This window comes from Capra hircus, chromosome 17 (genome assembly GCF_001704415.2).
Source record: "Capra hircus breed San Clemente chromosome 17, ASM170441v1, whole genome shotgun sequence".
Lineage (NCBI taxonomy): Eukaryota > Metazoa > Chordata > Mammalia > Artiodactyla > Bovidae > Capra > Capra hircus.
In genome coordinates, this window is record NC_030824.1 from 15,788,514 (window position 1) to 15,814,354 (window position 25,841).

General features: G+C 45.1%; 1 protein-coding gene and 1 pseudogene across 3 annotated transcripts in view; both read right to left on the bottom strand.

Annotated features, from left to right (window-relative positions):
* LOC108637868 lies at nucleotides 3,917-4,993 on the bottom strand (annotated as a pseudogene). Its single transcript, XR_001919375.1, has one exon. The product of XR_001919375.1 is annotated as a GTP-binding nuclear protein Ran-like (transcript).
* Nucleotides 9,929-25,841, bottom strand: part of LOC102181144 (acyl-CoA dehydrogenase family member 10) — a 48,955-nt gene continuing 33,042 nt past the window's right edge. Inside the window, exons 13-21 of one of the 2 annotated variants that reach the window (XM_018061233.1) lie at nucleotides 22,622-23,010; nucleotides 18,929-19,069; nucleotides 18,302-18,439; nucleotides 18,086-18,176; nucleotides 16,997-17,155; nucleotides 15,821-15,993; nucleotides 14,148-14,291; nucleotides 13,087-13,164; nucleotides 9,929-12,510 (exon numbers count right to left, since the gene is read on the bottom strand). In XM_018061233.1, coding sequence (XP_017916722.1) covers nucleotides 12,370-12,510; nucleotides 13,087-13,164; nucleotides 14,148-14,291; nucleotides 15,821-15,993; nucleotides 16,997-17,155; nucleotides 18,086-18,176; nucleotides 18,302-18,439; nucleotides 18,929-19,069; nucleotides 22,622-23,010 — 1,454 coding nt within the window. In that variant the 3' untranslated portion in view covers nucleotides 9,929-12,369. The remainder of the gene's footprint in view (nucleotides 12,511-13,086; nucleotides 13,165-14,147; nucleotides 14,292-15,820; nucleotides 15,994-16,996; nucleotides 17,156-18,085; nucleotides 18,177-18,301; nucleotides 18,440-18,928; nucleotides 19,070-22,621; nucleotides 23,011-25,841) is intronic. The other variant, XM_018061234.1, reaches the window with a different exon arrangement.

Sequence of the window (25,841 nt, forward strand, 5' to 3'; positions counted from 1 at the left end):
TTATTTTGATTTTTTTTTGATTTGGAATAATTATTTAGACATTTAAATGAGCCTCTGTTTGAATGTACCCAAATTTTCATTTCTATCTTTTTAAACTTTCCTGTTCCTGATAATTTTCAGGCTTATAAGATTGCAGGTAATTAATAATCTCCATTGCTGCATCCCGGATAGACATGGGAGTTGCCAGAAAGGAAGCAGAAACAAGTTTAAATAAAATAACGCTTAGCAGTGAGATAACATGTTATACCGGAAAGCTTTTGCAGACATTACCTAATCGATTTTCCAGCACATTGGAAAAGTAGGAAATGGGTTTTTATTATATTTTAATGGCTGAGAAAGTGAGATATGCTTTTAATCTCTTAACTTCCGGAGAAGTGGACATTCACAACTTTCTTTGTTTAAAATCATAAAGACATTTTTTGCAGCCAGGTTTACATGATAGATTTCTGTCTTTTGAAGCTTAATCTTTTAAGAGACTCATCCCTTGACCTTCCATTTTTCTGAGAAGCAGGCAGCTGAGTCAACTTCAAAGCTTATTGATTTCATTTTCACAAAGCCAACACACTAGGCAGTTTCCAGAAACAGTAAGCTCCTTTTGCTCCTTCACCATCCTTGGAGAAACAAGAGAATAGAACAGATGCCAACTCAGAACACAAAGGAACATCTAATTCCCCCTGAAGGATGGTCTGGTGGTGGGTAGAGTTAGTTTGGTCCATGTGTTTGAAGGCCAGATTGCTTACATGAGTTGCTTATGTTCGCCCAGTTAGGAAAGGAGTCTAGTGATAGGTGATCCCTTTCCCAATATTTTTTGGTTCTTAACCTTTTTTTTTTTTTTTTAAGATTTAAAATGTTTTATTTTTTATTTTATTTTTTTAATTTTAAAATCTTTAATTCTTACATGTGTTCCCAAACATGAACCCCCCTCCCACCTCCCTCCCCATAACATCTCTCTGGGTCATCCCCATGCACCAGCTCCAAGCATGCTGTATCCTGCATCAGACATAGACTGGCGATTCAATTCTTACATGATAGTATACATGTTAGAATGTCATTCTCCCAAAGGTTCTTAACCTTTTTTCCTTCAAGACATATGTTTATTTTGCCCAGAAGTCTAGCTCTAATACCTTTTCTCTTCTAGTCAAGAAAATATAGTGAGTAAATATTTTTAATTTTGTTACTATTTAAATTTTTTGAATGATATATTTACTTCATTACTTTATTAGTAATAACAAACGATTTGCAACATATCTCACAACTAATTATGACCAAATGATATGTTCATAGTTACAACTTTACATAAGATTTTAATTAATTTTTTTCAAAATAGTAAGTAGACATTGTTATATTTTTCAGTATATTTGATTTCTTCAACAAAAACAAACAAACCCAACAGTCTTCCTCTCACTTGCTTACATCAGGTATAATTCTTTTTATTTTTTTCACTGTTGATTTTCTTTAAGTCATTTTTGTCTATTGTGAGCCAAGCCCTTTCTGAATCCTAGAGAAGTGGCAAGAGGTGAGCCACGCTTACACTGAATAGCCTGCAATCAAGCACAAGTGATTGTTTTGAGGAAATAACTTGTATGGGGAAAATCACTTAACCTCTCCAAAGTTCAGTTTCCTCATCTAAATAGTGGATTAATAATGCCTGCTTAACAGGTATCATTATGAGGACTTAAGGAAATAATTCACATGATAGCACTTATTACTGGCACAAGGTAGGCACTCAGAGACTACTTATTCAGTTTACTTCTGGAGAACCATGCAAAACACTATCATTAGATTATTAAATTATAATATGAAGGCTATTTTAAAAATAAGAATTGAGAGACATAGCGAGAACTGAGAGCTAGAATTTATTAGGAAAGGATCTGTGGAGGATGTGAGGTTTAAAGAGGCTGAGCTTAAATGATGAAGCTGTAGGTATTATCAGGGTAAGGAATGGATTGGCTCTGATTTGGAGAAAGAGTTTGGACTCCCTACTTAAGTCTCATCAGCTTTTTATGCCAACATTGTATCTGCATTGATTCCTGAGCGACTTCACAGAAAATAATTCTGTACTCTGTGGTAAAACCCTGAGCTAATCCTTGTATTACTGCTATTTTCATGGCAACCATGAGATGATAATCTTAGTGAGGCAAGATGTGAGAAGTATTTTCATCAACAAATACCCAAATTTACTGGTGGAATGTCTCATGGGAGATAACCTTATCACTTAGCTGCTGTCCCCCAATCTAAACCCTGCTCTTCTACATTTCTGTTTGAACATTTAGTAGGAGGTATTTTTAAGAAAAAAAATCTTGCCATGGATTTTCTCCCATAATGGAATATCATTACACTTGAATTCTGTTTGAATAGTTTTTGGAAAATGGACATAAGTGATAAGATAAATCTGAGAGGTGGGAAAGGCTTTGTATTTCATTTATAAATATTTCTGTGACTATTGATAAAGTTTTATAACTACTGGTAATTAGGTATGAAGATAAAATTGACTTAATAATCTTTTGTTGATTTTACTGAAAGATTTAAAACTTAAATTCTTAATATTTAAATATAAAAATTTCTTGTTGAAAACTGAACTCACTCTGTAATATGGGGGATTTTATAGAATTTATTTTATTTTCTGTGACATTTAAGGAATATGTTATAGAGACTTGATGTGGGTAGAAGGGGAAAAAGGAGAAGTCTGGGATAATTCCTTTGTGTAGGGCTAAAACTCCTAAGAATGGAGTTCCCATGGGCTTCCCTGGTGGCTCAGAGGTTAAAGCGTCTGCCTGCAATGTGGGAGACCCGGGTTTGATCCCTGGGTCAGGAAGATCCCCTGGAGAAGGAAATGGCAACCCACTCCAGTACTCTTGCCTGGAGAATCCCATGGAGGGAGGAGCCTGGTAGGCTACAGACCATGGGGTCACAAAGAGTTGGACACGACTGAGTGACAAACTACTAAAGAAGGGAAGAGGCAGGAGAAACATGTTTGGGTGGAGGTCCTAGAACCAAGAGTTCTGCTTTTGTATGTGTTGAGTTTGAGATGCACAGCAGCTATCCACCTGGACTTGTTGAGTAGGCAGTTGGAGGAGCCAGAAGTCAGAGCTGGAGATAAATTACAAAAGTGGTCTGAAAGCATTCAGGAAGAAGTGCCCACTGGAGACCTGGTTGTTGCTGGTAAACCTACCCAAAGTAGTTATGAGGAGTCTTTTCCCATGGGTGTGGTTGTAGAGTGGCATTTTCAATGGCTTTTGGATCAGACCTGTATTTGAATACTAGCTCTATCATTTACTAATTAAGTGACCTCAACCATGTGAATTAATCTCATTTAGCTTCACTTTCTTCACCTATAAAACAGGTTAACAGGACATATTCCATAGCATTGCTAAGATAAAATGAAATAATGTATGTTTCTTAGAGCAGTGGTTGGATGTGATAAGTGCTTTAAAAATATTATCTTCTTTTTCTTCAGATTTAGTTTGTTGCATTCAATCCAAACTAACAAAACATGAGCTTCTCTTCCAAAATAAAATAAACCTGAATTTAAAGTCTACTCTCACATCTACTTTTGGGGGTGCCTACTTAATGATAAGCTCCAAAAAGGATTTGATTCAAATCTATTTCCTATCAATCAATAATGACCTCATAAAATGAAGGATTTTTGTGCAGATCCTCTGCAACTTGGCCTCAGGGAGGGCTGTCATTCTCTCCATCAATCTCTGCGCCAAATTTTCCTAGCTCTTTAAGACCAACCTGCCTTCTTTTCCATGTAATCTTTTGGGCTTTCTCTGCCAATGACTTGAACATCAGATCTTCAATCCAGTTGATCTTTGAGGTTATTAGAGCTATGATAGTGATGGAGACAACAAAGCAGAACAGTCAGCACACGCAGTACGTAACTGTGCACCAGATGCTCCTCTCACTACTTTTATTTTTTTTAGATATTTGAAATACAACTTTATTCTGATTCTAAATGAAAAGGAATGGGAATGACAGTAACAAACAAGATTCCACCTCTCAATATTGTCATGTGATTATAGCAGTCTTATATTTGAAACTCAAGGAGGAAACAACTGTGTTCCAAAACACCTAAATATGCAGGTCCAAAAAATGAAGGTTTTTTTTTTTTTTAACTGCCACATTCACTCCAAAGCCCATCCATCTCCTTCAGCATCCAAAGATTAAGCACATGTTCTGCTTAGCTATATAATAAAGTGGCAAACAGGCTGCACCACTGACATCACAGGACAGTTGCCTATAAAACTAGACTTCTGACGCTGGGCCCCAGCTTCACTTTCTCACAGGTCATCATCTTCATCCGGGAGAGCAGTTGTCTGAGCAACCTCTAAATCGTGCTCGTACTGTGCTGCCAAGGCTGGGTCCATGACCACCTCTGGCGGGGCAAGAGCAGGCATGGCGACAAACTCCAAGTTAGGGTCTCCAATCAGTTTTCTAGCAAGCCAGAGGAAGGGCTTTTCAAAGTTGTAGTTACTTTTGGCAGAAATGTCATAGTACTGAAGATTCTTCTTTCGGTGGAAGACAATTGACTTTGCCTTAACCTTTCTGTCCTTAATATCCACTTTGTTGCCACACAACACAATTGGGATGTTCTCACACACTCGTACCAGATCTCTATGCCAGTTAGGCACATTCTTGTAAGTAACTCTTGATGTTACGTCAAACATTATAATGGCACACTGAGCTTGTATATAATAACCATCTCTCAATCCACCAAATTTCTCCTGACCAGCTGTATCCATACATTGAACTTAATAGGTCCTCTGTTGGTATGGAACACAAGAGGATGGACCTCAACACCCAAGGTAGCTACATACTTCTTCTCAAATTCACCAGTCAGATGACGCTTCACGAATGTAGTTTTTCCAGTACCACCATCACCAACCAAAACAAGTTTGAACTGAACTTGGGGTTCTCCTTGGGCAGCCATCGCGATGTTACTTCCAGAAGCGTCTCCGCGCCCGTCTGACCTCACTACTTTTATTTAGATTAGTTTATTTCACCTCCACAACAGGCTTTTGAGGTAGCTACCACTTTATCTCCATTTTACAAGCGAGGAAACTAAGGCACAAAGAGTTGTGTAGTTTTGCCTCAGGTTATACAATGCAGTAACTGGGAGAGAAGAAAGACTGCTCTTTTCAGAGGTTGAGTTTGGAAGACAGTTTTCCCACAAGAACACAGTCTTTTTTCATCTCTGTATCCTCAATTAAAAGTATAGAAAGCAAATGTTCCATCCATGTTGGAGTTAGTGCAAAGTGCCAGCCCATCAACACAGAGGATTGTGTCATTCTGTTTTATTTATTCATTTATTTTTTTAAAAAGGAAGGGGGAGACCAAGTGAATCAAAAGCTCTGATTGTGAATACAGTATACTGGCAACATCTGGGGCCTGTTTTATTTTATGAGTCCTCATAGGACATTTAGAAATAAAAATTTTAAAATCTATTCTGACTTCTGAAATATTTTTTATTTAACTAGCAGTAGGGATCTGACATTGAATAATGACCCTCCTCCAGAAACAAAAGCAGATTAACATTTGTCCTTTTTTTTCTATTAAAAGCCTGTGCTGCCAGATTTGCTGGTCTTTGATGCTGAAGGATTACTGTTTGTGACATGATTAAAAGATGATAATAAAACTAGTATTGTGCTCTAATTTTAAAGTTAGTTCAAATAAAATTAGACATGATCCCTAAGGGCAGTTTTTCACAGATCCAGATAAACAGGCATTCCCTTCCGTTAATAATAAACATTGTTAGTGGCATCAGACTTTCCTCATTCCAGGGGATGAGTTTTTAGCATATCTGAAAGTCATCCACTCTGTGGCTTTTTGTCTAAAAGAAGAAAAACAGTATTAAAATGGAAAGAAACTGAAAATGGGATCCAGGCACCAACCAGCTGTGTGATCTTAGACAGGACCTTACTTTCACTCATTTAAATTACAGGCCTATACGAGGTCATGCTTGGGTTCCCACTGGTGTGCACAGTTGTGTGTATCAGTTTAGCACACATGTTGGGTCACAGGTTCTTTTATTCTGGTTTGTTCATCTGTGGTGCTCACCCTGGCCCTGTAGTTTTAAGGGCCCTTCTTCCCCAGGCCCATCCAACTATCTCTGCTTAAGGAAATCTTTCCTACCAAGATTCAGCCCAAACCCCATCTTCTGAGGAAGTCTTCAATAATCACACTAGCTTCTCTTAGCTGCTTTCACCCGTTTTCAGTTCAAGGTCAACCATACACTGCAGCCCAAGATTAACTGCATGTGCTGAAACCCTAATATATTTGTGACTCCATGGGGCTCAGTCTGTCCAAGACATTAAGTACAATTTAACTTTCAACCTAGATTTCTCCCTGATAATGTGTTGACTCTTTTCTTTCTTCCACTTTACTTTCAATATGTTTTCTTGCACTTCTGTAAGTCTTTGTTCTGATTTTTTTTGTTATCTTTGCCTCTAGGTCCAACTTTATTACTCTCTATTGCCCCTTGTCTGTGTGGACTCACTGCCAGGAATGAAACTGACAAAAGCAAAGTATCCTTAGAGGGAAGAGGAATGAAGCAGGGAGAGGATCTAAGCAAGCAAAATATAACATCTTTTGAGGATGCTACAGAAGGAAGAGATGTGAACACTTTGACGTAAATAAATATTATCCTCCCACCATGCCGAGATCACCGGGAGAAGCTCCAAACTGGGTAAGAAACAGTCATTCACTTCCTCTAAGAAGTTACACAAAGTCTTAGCTTTGAAATATTCCAAAGCATTTTATTGTTGGGGCCCAACAGTGTCTTTTCAGGTTGGAAAAAATCTAGTTCCACCTGTTCTCTAAAAACAGTGGTAACTGAGATGTCCTTCAGGGTCACTGAATGGTGAGATTTTAGATATTTGGTTGTATAGTCCCAATGCTGGGACACTGACACTATCAAATGGAGGGAGTTTTCTGTTTTGCAAACTGTGCATGGGGGGAGGGGAGTAATTCAGAGCAATAGTTACATAAGAAGACATTCTCTCAGGAGCCAAAGGAAAAACAGTGGCCCAGCCTGGGCATAGGCTGCCCTCTTTATTCTCGTACGTGCACACATGCACACACACGTACACACACACTCTGATGACAGGCCACCAGCACTCCATGCCCTACCTTCAGCCCTAACGCAGATGTTCCCACAGGGGCTGCCCCCTAGGCAGTAAGGAGGTATCCCCAAGATTCCCCAGCTTTGGAAACAGACTCACATACTTTATTCATGGCAGGACATGTTCTCGTTGGCTGCCTGGGGCTGCTTTTTCTTCTTCCTCCTCCCCCAGGTGAGGCAGCCAGCACCTCTCAGGAAGCCTCTCAGAGATGGTAAAAGTCCATGCCTCTGAGTGGAAAGAGCTCTGCAGTCTTGTGATTTAGGTTTGAATTCACTGACTAGCTATGTGATCTTAGGCAAGTCATTAAACCTCTTTGAACCCCAGTCTCCTCACCTCTAAAATGGGCAGAAAAAATTATTTGCCAGTTGTTGAGATGTGCAGTTCTTGGCACCTGGTAGGTACTAAAAGTGCTGTGCTAAGTCGCGTCAGTCATGTCCGACTCTACGACTCTATGGACTGTAGCCCACCAGACTCCTCTGCCCATGGGATTTCCCAGGCAAGAATACTGGAATGGGTTGCCAGGCCCTCCTCCACGGGATTTTCCCAACCCAGGGATTGAACTCCTGTCTCTCGCGTCTCCTACATTGGGAGGCATGTTTTTTACCACTAGCATTAGCTCATACCTAGTAACTATTACTGTATCCACGTGATGAAGTTAGGGGAGTCTAGCCATTCTCCTCACTCTGCTTCTCCAGATGGGGTCCCCAAGCAAACAGCAGTAACTGTTAGCACATTAGGAAGACAGGTCTGCTGAGTCACACTTGGCACTAAACCAGATCCCCAGGTTCACTCCTCTGCACGTTAGCCTGTGGGAGAGCTATAGCCGTGGCTGGTCCAGCCGTGCTTAGTCGTGCGGGACCCCCACAGGCCTGTATCTCAAGTTGAGATAGCCTCCTTTTAGCCCCCTCCAGAATCCAGCCACATGACACCCTGGCATGTACTACAGGCTTCATGTTTAATCTTCATGAGTCAGCTCATTTTACCTTCAAACAGTCCTAGGAAGGATTGCTGTTCTCTCCCATTTTCCAAATGGGAAAACCAACTCTGTGAGATGAAAATATCTTCTCTGTCATCACCCAGCTCATCTGTCACAGAGGCAGGGTTGAAACCCAGGGTCACTTGAATCCAGAAGCATAACTGACAATGAGCCTCTCCCTGACTAGACTCTTGCTACGCTTCTCTAAGCACTCTTGCTGACTGGGCCGACAAAAACTATAGACTCTCAGTATGAATGATGTGGTCCACCCCCACCACATCTGAAGACCTGAACAGACACTAATAGTTTCTAGCAGCTCAAGGCCACATCCCTAGGATGGCTGGAGCCTGGCGAATGTGCCTGCCTGAGGAAACTCAAGGCTCCCAGGAGTTACTGCCAGTTTATTCCAGCCAGTGTTTCAAGATAGGACCCTGCCTTCCTTTCTCTGTGGGACGTTAGGAGCCTAGCTTCTTTAAGTGCCAGTTAGCAAACCCAGATAAATATCATGTGGACTGGTGCCCTCCACCTTCTCACTTTCTGTTGATTTAGCAGGAATTTCCCTGTGTAAACCCCGCCATTGACCCTCCCTGCTTTCATTCTCTCCCTAAGATGCCCCCTGTACAAATGGAAGCTGAGGTCAGTTCATGCTGGGGCCTCATTCTTACTGCAGTAGAGTATAACTAATTAATATTTGTCCTTAACACTTTAGTGTCTATGTTTTTCTGTGACAGCTCTTTACCGCTAGGTTATCTATCTAATACTGATAAAAATTCCCTGAAATCATTTATCTATTCAGCCATCTTGATTAAAAGAACTCTGCTCCCAGAGTATTTGTCCAATAGATGGTCACAGGTTTGGACCCCTGGTTGCTGGAGCCTGGGACTCTCCCGTCTTTCTGCTGTGATGCTTACATGCATTGGCAAGTTCAATGATGGCGAGAGGGCTGTAGCCTCATGGCACCATGGAGGGCAGTATAAATACTGATCCAGAAATCCCAGAGATGCTCAACCAAAGCTTCAGCTCTGGGCTTGCCCCCTCCCCCCCCCCATTTCCCTGTGACTACGGAGAGGCCAGCAGCAGCACAGCCCTGGCCTCCCAGACGAACACTGGGGACTCTGGAATGGGAATGCTGGCAGAGAATGCAGGAGCCTATTCTTTCAACATCACTTCCAGTGACATTCCCCTAAAGGGGCCCCAACCAGAGGAGTTCTCTGGAATCCAGTCTCTTTCTTACAGCCTTTCTAGGATTATTCTGGAATTATCTGATAGTATATGAAATCAGGGCTGGGAGGAACACAGGCAGCTGTGGATGCCAGGACCACACGTAACTGCAGGGAGCATGAGGTGGGGGAGAATGGGAAGAGAAGGCTAAACACCCCATCACAGCTGGCATTCTAGATGGAACCCTGAGCCCTGCAACTGTCATGGGGCCACGGGGGAGGGTTCAGTCCAATGGGAATCTAGCCTCTGATGCCAAGAGATGAGCAGAGGAATTGTGTGTTCAATTGCTTTGAGACAGAAAGTCAATGTGAGAAAAAATCATTGTATGTTATGACATTTTTTTCCCATACCCAAGACAGGCTAATAAGAAGGCAGACCCAGCCACATAGAGATGGTGGCAAGAGATTAAGTGTGCCACAAATAAAGCTGGTCAGGCACCCTCGTCACCCGCTAAGCTTGTTCATGCCCAAGCATGCATCTACAACCATACACAGACTCCTACTCCAGAGAAGCAGAATGCTGTCACGGCACCACGTTAGTTAGCACATTTGGCCAACCAGAAATGCCAACTGTTTGCTGAAGGTAGGGGAAAAAAGAGAGAGAAAGACCAGGTTAAATTTCCTTTATTCTTCAGATTTTTTGCTCATAACTCATTAAAACCCCTGCCCCTCATCCTCCACCTTTCCTTCTTTTTTTTTTAATTTTAACTTTGTGGGTGGTTTTTTTGCAGCCCTCTGCAGCAATATGGAATTTTGAACCAGCTCTAATCTTCCCTTATTCCTTCTTTATCCTGGTGAACTTTGGAGAGCAGAGGCAGCTTTTAAAAACTCAAATCAAAGTGTCACATTAAGACCTAAACTTACTGTTTTGTCAAGTTTAGAATCAACACCAAACTCCCACCAAAGGCCCCGAGGTCTCACATGGCCCGGCACCTTCTACCTTCTGGTATTCAACACCCAGACACACTGGGCTGCCCTGCAGGGCCTCTGCATCTGCTGTTCCTTCTTCTGAAGCACCCTTGCCCATTCTTAGCATGCAGGTCTTACTCAAATGCCTCTTCTGGAATGAGTTTTCCCTTTCTGAGCCCCCAGCTCCCACCCTCTAGCAGTGCCTATTAGAGCACCCACATCACCCACCACCATCTCAGGTACTCGCCACCATCCCCTACTTGAGAGAACACCCACCTGGGGCAGTTACAACCACATGCCTTCACGGCACCAGGGGGTCAAGGGGCCAAGGGCCCCCTGGTGTCAGCAACTGGGCCAGTTTGTTCTCCTGCACATTCCCCAGGGCCTAGACTAGTGCCCAGCTAAGAGGAAGGGTACAGTTGACAGTGGTGAGTGGAATTATTTCACAGGATGGGAGATCCTGGATGAGGGGCTCCTGGCGGCCGCATCTCTGTGAGTCACATCCTTTAAGCATGCTCACTGTCCCACCCAGGGCTTCCTCTTTCCCCACAGAACCTGAGGGAGATGTGCAGTCGCCCCACAGTTTCTATTTTCATCCCTGCAGCTGCACTAGTTAACAAGCAAGGTTAACTTCTGAGGCCATGAGAGAAACCTGAGGGTCACGTGATACACGTGCCAGAGCACTTCCTTTTTCAAACCCCTCCTTACTAAGACTCAAAGCAAGAATTCAGGCTGCTAGAACCCTGCCACAGTTTTCAAAAGGTTGTTTGGCAGTGCGGCTGGTGTTGTGATAGCAGTTCATTGTGGGGGAGGAGTTGAATTTAACTATCTTTGTGAGCAACAAGCAGTAGAGGAGGGCCTGCCTCCCCAGACCACTAAGGCAAGGACATCTGAGAAGCATTTTCACAAGCCCCCCATGCCTCCCCGGTACCCTGAAGGCATGAGGTTATAACTGCAGCAGGTGGGTGTTCTCTCTGGTAAAGCAGTTCCTTGAGGGGGCCAGGTCTGCAAGGCAGCAGACAGTGAAGGGTGATCCCTGCCCATGTGGTCTGACCTGAAATGGGCAGCTGTTGGCCACATCATCCCAGATCATGAGATTAGCAGATCAGGCCCTAAGAGCCAATGGCTTATCTCCACCCACTGCCTGGGCTCATGGGCACCCATTCCTTGAACTCAGACCTCAAGTGAGCAAGCATGTCCACTTTTCTCTGTGGGAAAAGTACTGCTCTCTGGATTGTAATGGCATATTGCCCACCACCTCCTCTCCCCACAAATATTCTGACTACAGAGCAGATGGAGGATGGCCCTCACACACCAGAATGCCATGGTCTTTTGCTGACCCTTAGATGAGTAGCATTGAGGTGGCTGATTTGAGACCTACTATGGGTCATTGCGTCTTTGCCCTCCATGTGTACAGGTAGGCTGATGCACTGGGCAGGATCTTGTGTAAACTCAAATATGCGGAGGCAACTGACATTACTGAAACAGGGGTTGAAGTGATAGCCTTCATTCTCCATTCTTTTTATAAGATATAGAGCATTCATGATGTCTCTGAAGAATACATTCTTATTCTTTCATGTTTCCAAAGTTTCTTTCTAAATTAACATTTCAGTGTTCTGTGTTTTGGATATTCAAAGAAAGAAAATTAGACGGCAGTGGCTTCATGATTTGGGTTACATTCCTTTTTCCCAGGAGTTCTACCCCAGGTTTGTAGGCTGCAGCCATCAGCTGGGAGAAGCGGTGGGGAGGGACAAAGCAGCAGGCCCTGTATTGGGAGCAACCACAGGCCCAGTAGGTCTCCTAATACTCATGCAGATGCCCAGAGCCTTTGCATACCACAGCCAGAGAGAAGGGGCCCAGCTGCCCATCCAGCTCCTGGCCTAAAGACCACCTCTTCAGGCTCTGTGCCAAAACCCACTCAGCTCTTGGTTACTCCTCTTCCTCCTTGCCTGAAACAGGCAACTCCAGGCTTCTTACAGAAGTGTGTTCTGTGAGGACCCACCAAGGCTGAGTTCGCAAGGGTCCCAGGACAGAGCTGCCAGGCAGGGTGCATGGAGCACACACACCAGGCCTTTCAAAGCACGTCATTTAAACATTTGGGCACAACAAGCCTGGTGGGGATGATCTGGCTCCTGCAGGTCTAACTGCGGTGCTTCAGCTCCATCTTGGCCACTGCTGCTCGGTGCACCTCATCAGGGCCATCAGCAAAGCGCAGGGCTCGGGCCCCAGTGAAGAACTGAGCCAGTGGGTGGTCGCTGCTCAGCCCTGCTGCTCCGAAGGCCTGGCAGACACAGGGCAGGAGGGGAGGAAGCCCTGGGTGAGCCCTCATCCCTGAGAGCCCCACGAACCCTTAGCCCTTAGCCCTGCTCCTAAGATGTGAGGACAGCTCAGAACAGCCACACTGCAAGCGTTCTGGAAGACTCCAAATGGGGCCTCACTAGCCATCCCAGGGACACCAGGTTCCCCAGGTCTGCTCTGCTAGGTGACTTCTGCTGTTGGGAAGTCCCTCTCCAGGGGCCATGGATTGAGATTTGGGAAGGAGGCATCTCTATGTGGTTAGAAGGCTGGGCCTGGTGTAAGAAGGACCTAGGTTCCCCAAAATCTGAGCTCAGCTCCTTGCAAGCTGAGTGACCTTGGACAAATCACTTTCCTGTGCTTCTGCTTCCATGTATTCAAAATGGAAGCAGGAATAGGACCCCTCATAGGGTTGTACCTGAGGAGGAAAAGGACAGTCATGTATGGGGGGTGTGCAACAAAGGGCTGTTATTAGTTTATAGGGGGTTGGGCAGCTAAAGGAGAGGAATTCTGAATCTTGTGAATGATTCAGAAGAACCAGCGATCCATCATCTGTACTCACCTGAATAGCACGATCAATCACTCGGGAAGCCATGGATGGGGCCACCATTTTAATCATGGCAATATCCAGAGCTGCAGCCTACAAGGAAGAGGAACTACGGTGAGGAGGGCAAGACCCCAGGGTGGAATACGTGGAAGACTGATCAGTTTCACAGGGAGTAGAAACAGCAGCTCCGAACAGAGATCTGAGCTCCTGCTGGACCACAAGCCTTGCCTGGTGCATGGACCCTACCCAGCACCAATGGGTGGAGAGGCAGGGTGGGTGACAAGGAAAGTGACTTAGGATGCTGTGTGGTGGGGGAAGCTGCCTTGTCAAGGAAAGACAAGGGGCATCTTCCCAGGTGACAGGCAGCATCACCGCACACTCAATGCAGAGTGGGGACTGGCCTGAGCCTCATCTGGGGTCACGACCAGCTCTGTTTCCAAAGGAAAGGTGGCATAAGGCCAGCCAGGACTCTGGGGAATTGAAGTACAAGCATCTTCCCTGAGTTTGGGATTTCAATCAAAGCTCCTAAGAGCCCTCATACCTGGCACTAGATGACCAAGAAACCAGGAACTTGAGCCTGGGTCACCCCCTGCTACCGAGGCCTCTCAGCTAAGGGTTAGAGACCCAGTAGAGAGATGGAGAAGGCAGGGATTGACATGGCATCATGCCTGGTGTTAGGAGGCACTCAGAAAGAGCCATTTAAGGAATAATGTCACGTTGAAAATAAGCTTTTCTGGTTAACTCCCTGGCTTATTCTCATTTTGCCTGATGCCTGGAAGACCAGGCAGGTCTGTAGCTCAGACCGGGGCCATATGGCCCTGTCAGGCCTGCTGACAGATGGTCACTGGGTCAGTAAAACAGAAAGGTCAGTCCTCTTTATTGTACCTTTTCCGTTTTTGAAAAGCTGCCAGGCAGTTCCAAGGAGAGTTGAAGCAAAGTTATTTATGTCAAGGAGCCAAGCATTTTCTCTGTGGTTTGCTGAGTGGGGAGGGAAGAGTCAGCATCTAGATTTCCGGGCTGGCATCCCTCACCGTGTCCTCAGGACCTGTTCTCTGTGAGGTCCCTCAGCCTCCTACCTTATTTCCCGCCACGTCCATGACGTGGGCAGCTTTCAGAACCAGCAGCCGGGCCTGCTCGATCTCCACACGGGATAGGGCAATGTCTGCCAGGACAGTGCCCTGCTCTACAAGGGGCTTCCCAAAGGCCACGCGGGACTTCGCCTGTGGACACAGGAGACAGGATGGGAGGCATGGATGCTGCTCTGCAGAGGAGAGGGTGGAAGCACAGGAGAGGGCGGGGGCGTGGGGCAAGCTAGACAATGTGGTGGCTGCACAAATTATCTCCAGGAACCCCTTTACTCCAGCCCTTCTGCCCCATCTGGGCAGGCCTGGCCTCCAAGCAGGACAGAGCTTGGTCTGAGTTGCCTGTGGCCCAGGACTACTCTGGTAACCAGGCAGTGACTGTGGGCACCTCACACAGGCCAGGAGGGCGCCCTATGCTGACAGCAGGGCCTGCTTCACATCCTGAGGAACTCTCAGGGGCAAAGTCTGGATGCCAGAGCCCTCTTGTGGACAACTGTTATTGCAATGGGGATTCTAGAGTCTGAAAACTACAATCAATCAGAAGAACTTAAGGGATCTTTTCTCTGCCCCACTTTTTAACTAAAAACAGATAATGACACCAATTATATTACTAATGGCAGAAAAGTATACATTTTCAGACCAAAAAAAAAAAAAAAAAAGAAAAACCACAACACAAACAATATGGTATTCCATCATCTAGTCACACTTTAAATTTTGGATACTTCTCCGTATGCATAAACAAACATATGTATTTTTTTAACAAAAAAATGGAATCATATCCTTTATAATGCTTTTGTAGCCTGCTTTTTTTTCATTAAGGGTTATCTCTTTACATATATTAAGAAACAGATTTCTACAGCATTGCTTTGGAATTTCACTGCATGTCCATAACCAGGGTTATCTGACCAAGCTCTACTTGTTAGCCTCACAGGTTGTTTCAAAGTATTATAATCATGGTTGTGGTGAACCTCCTAGTATCAAATCTAACTACTCCTTATGATCAGGTCCTATGAGTGGGATGGCCACATCAATACTTGGCACCTTCTAAGACTTCTGGCATGTACACTTAAGCTGCTCTGCAGGATGAGACTAGATACTATACCTGAGCCCTTAAAGGGAGCATTTTCTTTAAAATTAAAAAAAAAAAAACCTAAAAACAAAAACACAAAACAAAGAAATTGGACAGTAAAAGGGTGTGAATATCAGATTTGCTCAGTGACCTATGCACACATGACTATCTCTGTTCTTTGGACAGTATCTTGTGAGATATTTTGGGGGCTCAAAGATTCCTTCAGTTTTCTTTGCAAAATTGGTATCACTGATTTGAATTACCATTGCCAGTAAGAACTTTCATTTGTGTGGACTTGCAACCTTTGAGGGGTCACGGAAGAATAAAGTTTTAAATGTGCTTGGGGAGGAGGATGGTGCAGGGCTGGATGCTAGAACCCCAAGTTCTCTCTATTACCTAATTTTTAAAGATGAACTAATAGAAGAAATGGTCATCAGTAGACCATGACCCTGTGGACTTGCAACCTTGCCCTCTGCTGTCACAGAGCTTGGCCTTTTCCTTCTGGTCACCTTGACAGGAAACAGTTAGGATTAGAAGTCTGAGAGGAAGACAGATGGGTCGTTCTGGTCCAGAGACAGGCGCAAAGGGAAGTACTTACTCGGGCCTTCATGAGCGCCAGCGCCCTCTCTGAGCAGCCAATCAGCCGCATGCAGTGATGGATCCTGCCGGGACCCAGTCGGCCCTGGGCGATCTCAAAGCCCCGGCCAGGGCCCAGGATGATGTTCTCTTTGGGCACGCGCACCTGCTCAAACAGGACTTCACCGTGGCCACCTGAAAGACAGAAAGGGTACTCCGAGTGATCTGCCTACACATTTTTCTTGGATGTGTTTATCTCATCTGAGGCAATATCCCTGCCCTTTTGTAGTCTTCCAACAGGAACGTGGTTGAACAGTGTAGGAGAACAAAATGGAGCCTATTAAAAATAGAAAATAAGTCACTCATTTACACGATAACAAATGAATAGTTTGGCATTTCTTTTCTAAAACATAACTCTAGGGATTTCCTGGTGGTCTAGTGGTTAAGAATCCACCTGCCAAAACAGGGGACATGGGTTCAACCCCTTATCTGGGAGGATCCCAAATGCCTCGAGGCAACTACATCCATGCACCACAACTACTGAGTCTGCACTCTAGCGCCCCAATCACAGCTACTGAAGCCTGTGCACCTAGAGCCTACACTCTACAATAAGAGAAGCCACCGAAATGAGAAGCCCACACACCATGATGAGGAGCAGCCTCTGCTCACCGCCACTGAGGAAAGCCTGAAGGCAACTATGAAGACCAGGTACAATCAAAAATAAAGAAATCTTAAAAAAAAAAAGTAACTCTAACTTAAACTGGAAGTCCCTAGCAGTATTGTGACTCTACCAGTGTATTGACCATATGGGAACTCTGAAGTCAAAACGTGGACAAAATCAGCAGAAAGAGCCCCTGTGAGAGGACCTTTTAAGCTGGGAAATCAGCTCTCCACACTGAGGTCTAGAAGAGAAGGTCTGAAGGCCGCTTCTTGCCTCCATTCTCTGTGGCCTTCTTACCTCCTAGACTCCTGCTTGTCTTCTATGATTAAAAGAGAAAAAAAAAAACAACAGATGAATGCCTGTCTGAACCTTGCCTACATGGTTGATACTCATGAACTGAAATGCAGGAGCACGTGGCCTTCCAAATGTCCTCAGACTCATCCAGGTGTTACTTTTGCATTGGAGCAAGGGTTACCCAAAGACTTTTCCCCAGACCCAGACCCACACAGAGAAGCGAGCTGTTCTCAAGAGGCCAACCTGGTGCGTCCTCCAGCCCATACACTGTCAGTGGCCGGATGATTTTTATCCCTGGAGTATCCATGGGAACCAAGAGTATGGACTGCTGCTGGTGGCGTGGGGCATGTGGGTCTGTTTTTCCCATAAACACGCAGAGCTGGCAGCGAGGATCCAGGATGCCTGCCAAGAAAGCAGAGAGACAGACCCACATCATCTGACACCAGGGCCATCAGCTCTCCTTAAACACTCAGTCCTGGCCCAGAAAAGCTGAAGTCAGCGAGCAGATGGGACCCTTTAAGATGTCACGTGATCAGATGAGGACATGCAGCCCTTTGACCAGCAATAAGAGCAATTGGTTTCTGTCCCAGTGAGGAAGGAATCCAACATCCTAAGAACAGTTAATTTGTAAAGCACATTGGGTTGAAAATATAATTTGGAGACAAGAGTCTGAAAACTGCTACTTTATCAGTGGCAGCCTGTTCTGCTTTGTTCCCACAGAAGGTGGAAACATGCTGGCTTTGGGCACAGGCTTCAGAGTCAGGCCAGCCTTGAACTCTGGGTGGTTCCCTACTTGCCAATAGGGGGGCTAGTACCTTGGGCAGTGACTCAAGTCACTTCTCCATCCTGGTTTCCTTCTCTGTGAAGTGGGGATAATACCACAGACCTTCTGGGGAAGGGTGGAGACTCAGTGAGGGGAGGTCCCCCACGGCATGCACCACGGGCCGTGGAGAGTTAAAGCCTAGTGAACGATAGGATTATCACCAGCCCTTCTGCTATAGCACAGCTGACCTCACAAGAGGGGGCACCATTGAGGAAGTGACCTCCGGCCTGTCTAAAGCGAGATGCCCACAGCAGAATGAAGAGAGTGGGGAGTGGAGGAGAGATTCTTGGAACTGTCACATGTGGGGTCACCTGGAGTCCATATAGAACCTTTGGTTCTCTCAGGGTTTGCTGCCTCTTCTGGGAACAGAGACAGAATCTCTTTTGTGTTAACTGGAAATGAAGCTAGTCCCTCCCACAGTTTCTCAGACAACAGCAGGGCAGAGAAGACATGCTTATCAGGGAAGACCCACATAAACCTGATTGAAAAATGAATTTCAGGCCAAATACCTGTGATCCACCACTTGTGACCATTGATGACGTAGAAGCCATCTTCCTCTCGGATGGAAGACTCAATGCTGGTGGCATCTGAGGAGGCGACCTGAGTGAGAGCACATTCTGATTAGAGCTGGCAAGGGTCCCGAGGTCCCTGATGGCAGAGCCCGATGGGGCTGGGTAAGGGTCTGGCCTGATGAGGAGCGCCTGTGGGTGACTCAAAGTAGGTACCTGGGGCTCAGTCATAGCGAAACAGGAGCGAGCCTTTCCTTCCAGCAATGGAACCAACCAGCGGGCCTTCTGCTCCTCGGTGCCGTATCGAACCAGAAGCTCCATGTTCCCTGTGTCTGGAGCAGAACAGTTAAAAATCTAGAACGAAGAAAAATCATAAGAGTGACTTTCACTTCCATATTTAAAATTCAAACATCTCAGAAGCATGGACTCTTTCATGTCATAGATCCTCTGACACCATCAGGAAAGTCCTTCCTCTCCCCAAGGAAATGCAAAGACCCACAACATTCTGAATACAGTAGCTCAGAGGCCCCTGAAGCTCAACTTCAGAGCTCCCCGGGGAGAGAAAGTAGATTGGAGCTGTTGGATTGAGGCTCCACAGAAGCCAGCCGCCAGGCTGTGCTCAGCCAGGCCCTAACTTCCTGAGAAGACACCACCCCTGGCTCCTTTCCTGCTCTGGCTCCAGCCACCTGCCTGCAGTGTCTTTACTCCTAAGAAGTCTGAGTGTGCGTCAGAGCTCCCGAGTCCAGTGCTGCTGCAGGGAACCCCATCAGCCCAGGAGGATGGCTGAACTCTCTGGAGGACAAGCATTTTCTCCCATGCTGAGGAAGACAGTAAAGAAGGTACCTCGGGAGCATACAGAGACGTGCCCATGACCTCACACAAATGTGCGTACTCCATGTTGGTCAGCCCTGCTCCATATTTCTTCTCGGGATCAGTCTCCAGGGGTAGAAAAAGGTTCCAAAGTCCTTCGGCCTTGGCTTTCTCCTGTCATGGCAAAAAGAAATCAAGGATTCACACAGGGTGGCCTTCATTTTATTTTGGCCCATGAAAAATAATAAGTCCAAATCATCAGGCTGGATACAACCCTGTAGATCTGTGGGAGGAGAATGGGAAGTGTCCGGGGACAGCCCATTCCTAACAGGGATGGTGCAATCAGTTCACTTCCCCGTGTCCATATCCCAGATGCCCCACTAGCCCACTTCCATCACTGCTAGCATCACTACTGTCATCACAACATAGCTAGGCCTCACATCTTGAACACAAGAGAGTGAAGGTCCTTTAGCGAGTCTGCAGGGAACCAGCCCAGGAGATCTGGCGGCAGTCTTAGCTGGTTTGAGGATAATATGATGATGATGGGTGATGAGGTACCTAAGGAGATCCCCTGTCCAGCTTTCTTCATGAGGCACAACTTTGTTCCTAGGTTAGTACCCCTAGGTTTCTGAACATAGCTCCTGACAGGGAAACCAGGGAGTCCAGCCTGGGGATCAGGAACCCAGGCCATGAGTCAGACTGCCTGATTCAGACCCTGCCCCACCACACCTGCTGGGAGACCTTGGGCAAGATAGTGGAGCTCCTCATGGCAGTTTCCTCATCCCTGACAGGGGACATCACCAACCACCCTACCAGTCAGAGCTACTGAGTGAGACTAGGAATGGAGGTGACTGACTGGAACAAGGATCTGAATGGGAAGATTATCAGGAGTTCAGGTTAGAGAAGGGGGCTCAAAAATGGATGGGAATCCAGGCAGCTTAGAGAGTGGCAGCAGGGCAAACACTCAGCAGTCCTGCTGTTCAGTGAGTGAGTGCGAGCTGTCTTCTCTATCGAAAACACTCCACTCTTCAGGTTCCAGGTAGGGACCGTGGGGCTGCCCTAGCTTGGCTCCACGTGCCCAGTTTCTGTCTGGGCATTGTGGGGTGGGTTGAGCTGGCACCTTGACTACAGCTCTGCCAGACTGTCCAGAGGCAGGGAGGGAGGCACCCAAATGATTAGGGTGCTACTACCCAAAGAAAGGAGAAGAGACACTAGGTAGCCAACCTATATGTTCAAAACACACATCTCACTAGACTGTTGGAAAGATTAATTAGGAAACACAGAGAACACAGAGTGTCGGACTCAGAAGCTGGGGCTGCAATAAATATTAGTGATGATGAAAAGTCTTCCCACTGGGAGGGTACCACTTTGCTGGCTCTTCCATGACATGAGGGCTGCGCTCTAGAACATATACTTCTAGAATCAGCACATACACTCATCTCATGACTGTGTTAAGCTAATTAGCTGAGACTGCAGTGACCAAGGAGAGGAAGGACAGATTAACTGGAACAAATGAAGCAGGAAAGGAAAGGAGAATTAGGAAAAGAAGCAAGGGAGTTCTGAGAAGAGGAAGAATAAGGAAGTGAATAGAATCATCTCCTTGTGAGAGGGGAAAACACATAGATTTGAGCCCAGAAGATCTGGATTGAGTCCAGGTGATACTATTTCTAGTTGTGTCCCTAGACAAATTTTATTTCTTACCTTTAAATTGAGGTTCATAATGCTTACCTCATAGGATTTGTGAGATGTAGTATAAATACCAAATACTTCTCACTTATGAGTAGTAATGACACTTTGGATAAAAGCTGTGAGCCATTCTTTTACTACTCTCCCCAATAATCTTAGTGGTCCTTATGATTCCCATTCAGGTATGACCACAAGTAGAATATTCTCTAGGTTTTTCTTATAGATTCACTTAGAAACTAGAGGTGTCCATGGCAATAATGTCTGCTTTTCCAACACTTCTGTGCACTGGACGGGTACATCTAATGCATGAGGATTAAGTGTGCAGGTCAGCAGGTGGGATATAGGACATTTCATAAGGTAATAGGAGTATAGAATGGTAGGTACCTTACTGATGAAAAGGACCTAAAATGGTCTCATTCAGGAATTCCCTGGCAGTCCAGTGGTTAGGACACAGTGCTTTCACTGGGTGGGGGGAGGGCAGGCGGGGGGAAGGTGTCAGGTTCGATCCCTGGTGGGGGAACTAAGATCTCATGTGCTGTGGGGCAACAAAGCCGGAAGGCTGCAACTAGAGAAGCCGGAGCACTTTAGGGTCCGTGTGCTCTAGAAACCATGGGCCACAACTACTGAGCCTGTGTAAGAGATACAAGAAGAGGGAAAAAAAGTCAACGCACACCACAACTAGAGAAAGCCCATGCACCACAATGAAGACCCAGCCAGCCACAAGTTAAAAAAAAAGAGACACTGTAGAAACAGTAAGTGGACATAGAAGCATTTAACAGCATTTGACACGCCTGCTTGCACAGGACCCAAACTGCTTCTTATTCTGCGCTGCTCTCACTGTAAAAATTTCAGGGGCATCAACACGTGAGCATGGGACCTACACATGACTGGCTGAAAATTCCCACCGCAATCTCAGTGTCCTGGGGAAGCATCCAGTGGAGACCTCCTGGCCATTGCCCTATGACAGCTGTGGCCACACTCCTAGCAGCCAGCATCCCCTTGGCTTCCACTGTCTCTTTCAGTTGGCTCTTCAGCCTCCCTGTCCATGTTAGCAGCTAGCTGCTCACTCTGCTGCTTTGGTGACCTGGAGTGACCTACACTGAGATCCCCACAGTGTCTCTCAGCTGGGGGCAGGGTTGCCAAATTACGGTGCACCCCCAATGTGGTCCCCTCGGGGATCCACCTCCAGGCACTGACATGGAATACATCATTAAATAACATAAGCCCAGTGGGAGATTCAAATAATTGAATAAAACAATTTCATTACAATAGGATGTCGAAATATATATGTATAATTTCTATATATATTATAGGAATAATATATATACTACTATGTAGTAGAAGAATGGAACTGGAAGCCTATAAATCAAATTGTTGACAGTCACAATCTCAGAGGCCAGAGAATTTTATAGAACTCTTTCTATGTCATGAATTCTTTCTAATCTTGCCATGTTTGAACTCTGGTTAATTTGAAACAGGTTTGAAAGTAGAGATAATGCCAATTCATTTTAAAGTAGGTCTGGTTGGATCACAGGCAGAATATGTGCTCCTAAAGACCTCAGATAACTTAAGAACTAACACAAGCCAAGACCAATCCTAAAAAAGAACAGCAGGTATTTCCATTATACACTAAACTGATGTCACTGTGTGTCAGGAGCATAAACATAGTTTACAGTTGATGTGGCCCTTCAGGTTTGATGTTACAGATTCTTTAAAAAGAGTGTCATTTAACTGATGCAATTTATATCACTCAGTCTCAAATTTACATGATTCAAACATGTATAAAATGAGTCCACCTGCTTCAGAGTTATAAGCCACAGACTCGGCACTCCTCTGCCTGGGGTGAGTATCAGGCCTGGACATGGTCACACAGAAAGAGCAATGAAGTGAAACTGAGTGATCTAGGGCTGGCTCTTTCTAGTGGTGGTGGCAAGCAGAGACCATTGAACTCAATCTTCCATCTCTTCACTGCCTAAGAAGGAACAGATATGGCCAGTGGAGGAGCTGAGGCTGGGCTGTGCTAACGAAAGGCTGCTTTACCTTGAGATCTTCGACCAGTGGGGAGGGGGTCCACCTCTCGGCCGAGGCCTGGTGACGCTGTAGCTCTGGCTCAGCAGGGTACACATGTCGCTCCATAAACTCCTTCAGCCGCTGATATAGCTCCCTGACTCGGGGGGGAAGGTCTTCTGGAGAGAAGATCAGAGCTCCCTTTGAGGCATGAACTAGAGAAGAGTCTGTGGAGGTGACATAACTCCTCGTGCCTGGGGTCCTCAGCAGGGACCATGTGTGGTAGGACCTCATTAATGGTTTGGTGGCCGGCATTTCCTTAAAAACCTGGAACCCCTCTTTGATTGCAAAATCCCATGCCAGGTTAGACATAAATTCTGTCAGCTTCCCAGTTTGTTTCGCAGTCGCCGAGCTTGCTTGCCCTAAGCAGAAGCAAAGAAAACCAGTGAGAACCCCTTAAACAACCCTTAAGAGTACTAATGTATAACAGTATTGTTGTTCCACCAGCAGCTACTACCATTGCTGAGCACGTGACATGTACCAGATTTGATGCTGAGTGTCTGATGTGCAACTCACTGAATTCCTGGAGTTACATGACTGCTGTAATCCCCATTTTACAAAGATCAAAAATCAGATTGATTACATTCTTTGTAGCCAAAGATGGAGAAGCTCTATACAGTCAGCAAAAATGAGACCAGGAGCTGACTGTGACTCAGATCATGAATTGCTTATTGCCAAATTCAGACTTAAACTGAAGACAGTAAGGAAAATCACTAGACCACTGAGGTATGACCTAAATCAAATCTCTTACAATTATACAGTGGAAATGACAAATAGATTTAAGGGACTAGATCTGATAGACAGAGTGCCTGGTGAACTATGGACGGAGGTTCATGACATTGTACAGGAGGCAGTGATCAAGACCATCCCCAAGAAAAAGAAATGCAAAAAAGCAAAATGGCTGTCTGAGGAGGCATTACAAATAGCTGTGAAAAGAAGAGAAGCAAAAAGCAAAGGAGAAAAGGAAAGATATACCCATTTGAATGCAGAATTCTAAAGAATAGCAAGGAGAGATAAGAAAACCTTCCTCAGTGGTCAGTGCAAAGAAATAGAAGAAAACAATAGAATGGGAAAGACTAGAGATATCTTCAAGAAAATGAGAGATACTAAGGGAACATTTCATGCAAAGATGGGCTCAATAAAGGACAGAAATGGTATGAACCTAACAGAAGCAAAAGATATTAAGAAGAGATGGCAAGAATACACCAAAAAAATGTACAAAAATGAGCTTCACGACCCAGATAATCACAATGGTGTGATCACTCACCTAGAGCCAGACATCCTGGAATGTGAAGTCAAGTGGGCCTTAGGAAGCATCACTACGAACAAAGCTAGTGGAGGTGATGGAATTCCAGTTGAGCTATTTTAAATGCTAAAAGATGATGCTGCGAAAGTGCTGCACTCAATATGCCAGCAAATTTGGAAAACTCAGCAGTGGCCACAGGACTGGAAAAAGTCAGTTTTCATTCCAATCCCAAAGAAAGGCAATGCCAAAGAATGCTCAAACTACCACACAATTGCACTCATCTCACACGCTAGTAAAGTAATGCTCAAAATTCTCCAAGCCAGGCTTCAGCAATATGTGAACCGTGAACTTCCAGATGTTCAAGCTGGTTTTAGAAAAGGGAGAGGAGCCAGAGCTCAAATTGCCAACATCCGCCGGATCATGGGAAAAGCAAGAGAGCTACAGAAAAACATCTATTTCTGCTTTATTGACTATGCCAAAGCCTTTGTGTGGATCACAATAAACTGTGGAAAATTCTGAAAGAGATGGGAATACCAGACCACCTGACCTGCCTCTTGAGAAATCTGTATGCAGGTCAAGAAGCAACAGTTAGAACTGGACATGGAACAAAGACTGGTTCCAAATAGGAAAAGGAGTACGTCAAGGCTGTATATTGTCACCCTGCTTATTTAACTTATATGCAGAGAAAATCATGAGAAACACTGGGCTAGATAAAGCACGAGCTAGAGTCAAGATTGCCAGGAGAAATATCAATAACCTCAGATATGCAGATGACACCACCCTTATGGCAGAAAGCGAAGAAGAACTAAAGAGCCTCTTCATGAAAGTAAAAGAGGAGAGGGAAAAAGTTGGCTTAAAGCTCAACTAAGCTCAGAAAACTAAGATCATGGCATCCGGCCCCATCACTTTATGGCAAATAGATGGGGAAACAGTGGAAACAGTGGCTGACTTTATTTTTGGGGGCTCCAAAATCACTGCAGATGGTGACTGCAGCCATGAAATTAAAAGATGCTTGCTCCTTGGAAGGAAACTTATGACCTACCTAGATAGCATATTAAAAAGCAGAGACATTACTTTGCCAACAAAGGTCTGTCTAGTCAAGGCTATGGTTTTTCCAGTAGTCATGTATGGATGTGAGAGTTGAACTATAAAGAAAGCTGAGCACTGAAGAACTGATGGTTTTGAAGTGTGCTGTTGGAGAAGACTCTTGAGAGTCCCTTGGACTGCAAGGAGATCTAACCAGTCCATCCTAAAGGAGATCAGTCCTGAGTGTTCATTGGAAGGACTGATGCTGAAGCTGAAACTCCAATACTTTAGCCACCTGATGCGAAGAGCTGGCTCAGTGGAAAAGACCCTGATGCTGGGAGAGATTGAGGGCAGAGGCGAAGGGGACGACAGAGGATGAGATGGTTGTATGGCATCACCCACTCAATGGACATGAGTTTGGGTAAACTCTGGGAGTTGGTGATGCTGGCACACTGCAGTCCATGGGGTCACTAAGAGTCGGATACGACTGAGTGACTGAACTGAACTGAACTGAACAAAGATCCAAGTCTTAGGAAGGAAATGGGCTCAAGCTTACTTTAGGGAGCTGGGAGCCAGAAGTTGGACTCAGTCAGCCTGCTCCCTGCGCTTTATCTCTTTTCCTAAAGAATCTAAATTAAATCAGGAATTCCCCAAAGCACTTCTGCTGTCACCTTGGGCTACAGGAAGCCCTGCCATGAAACTGATAACAGTGTCACAGGGGATTGGATTAATGGCTAGTTTCTGGGCACCATTTTGTCTAGATCAACACCACTGTCAGCATTGCAGAATTCACTCTAGTCATGCTTTTTTTTTTTTTTTTTACTTAATACATGCATGAAGGCTTTTTTGAAAAAATTTAAATTAAGATATAGTATACATACATCCTCTTTATAAAGTGTACAATTCTTTAAGTTTAGTCAG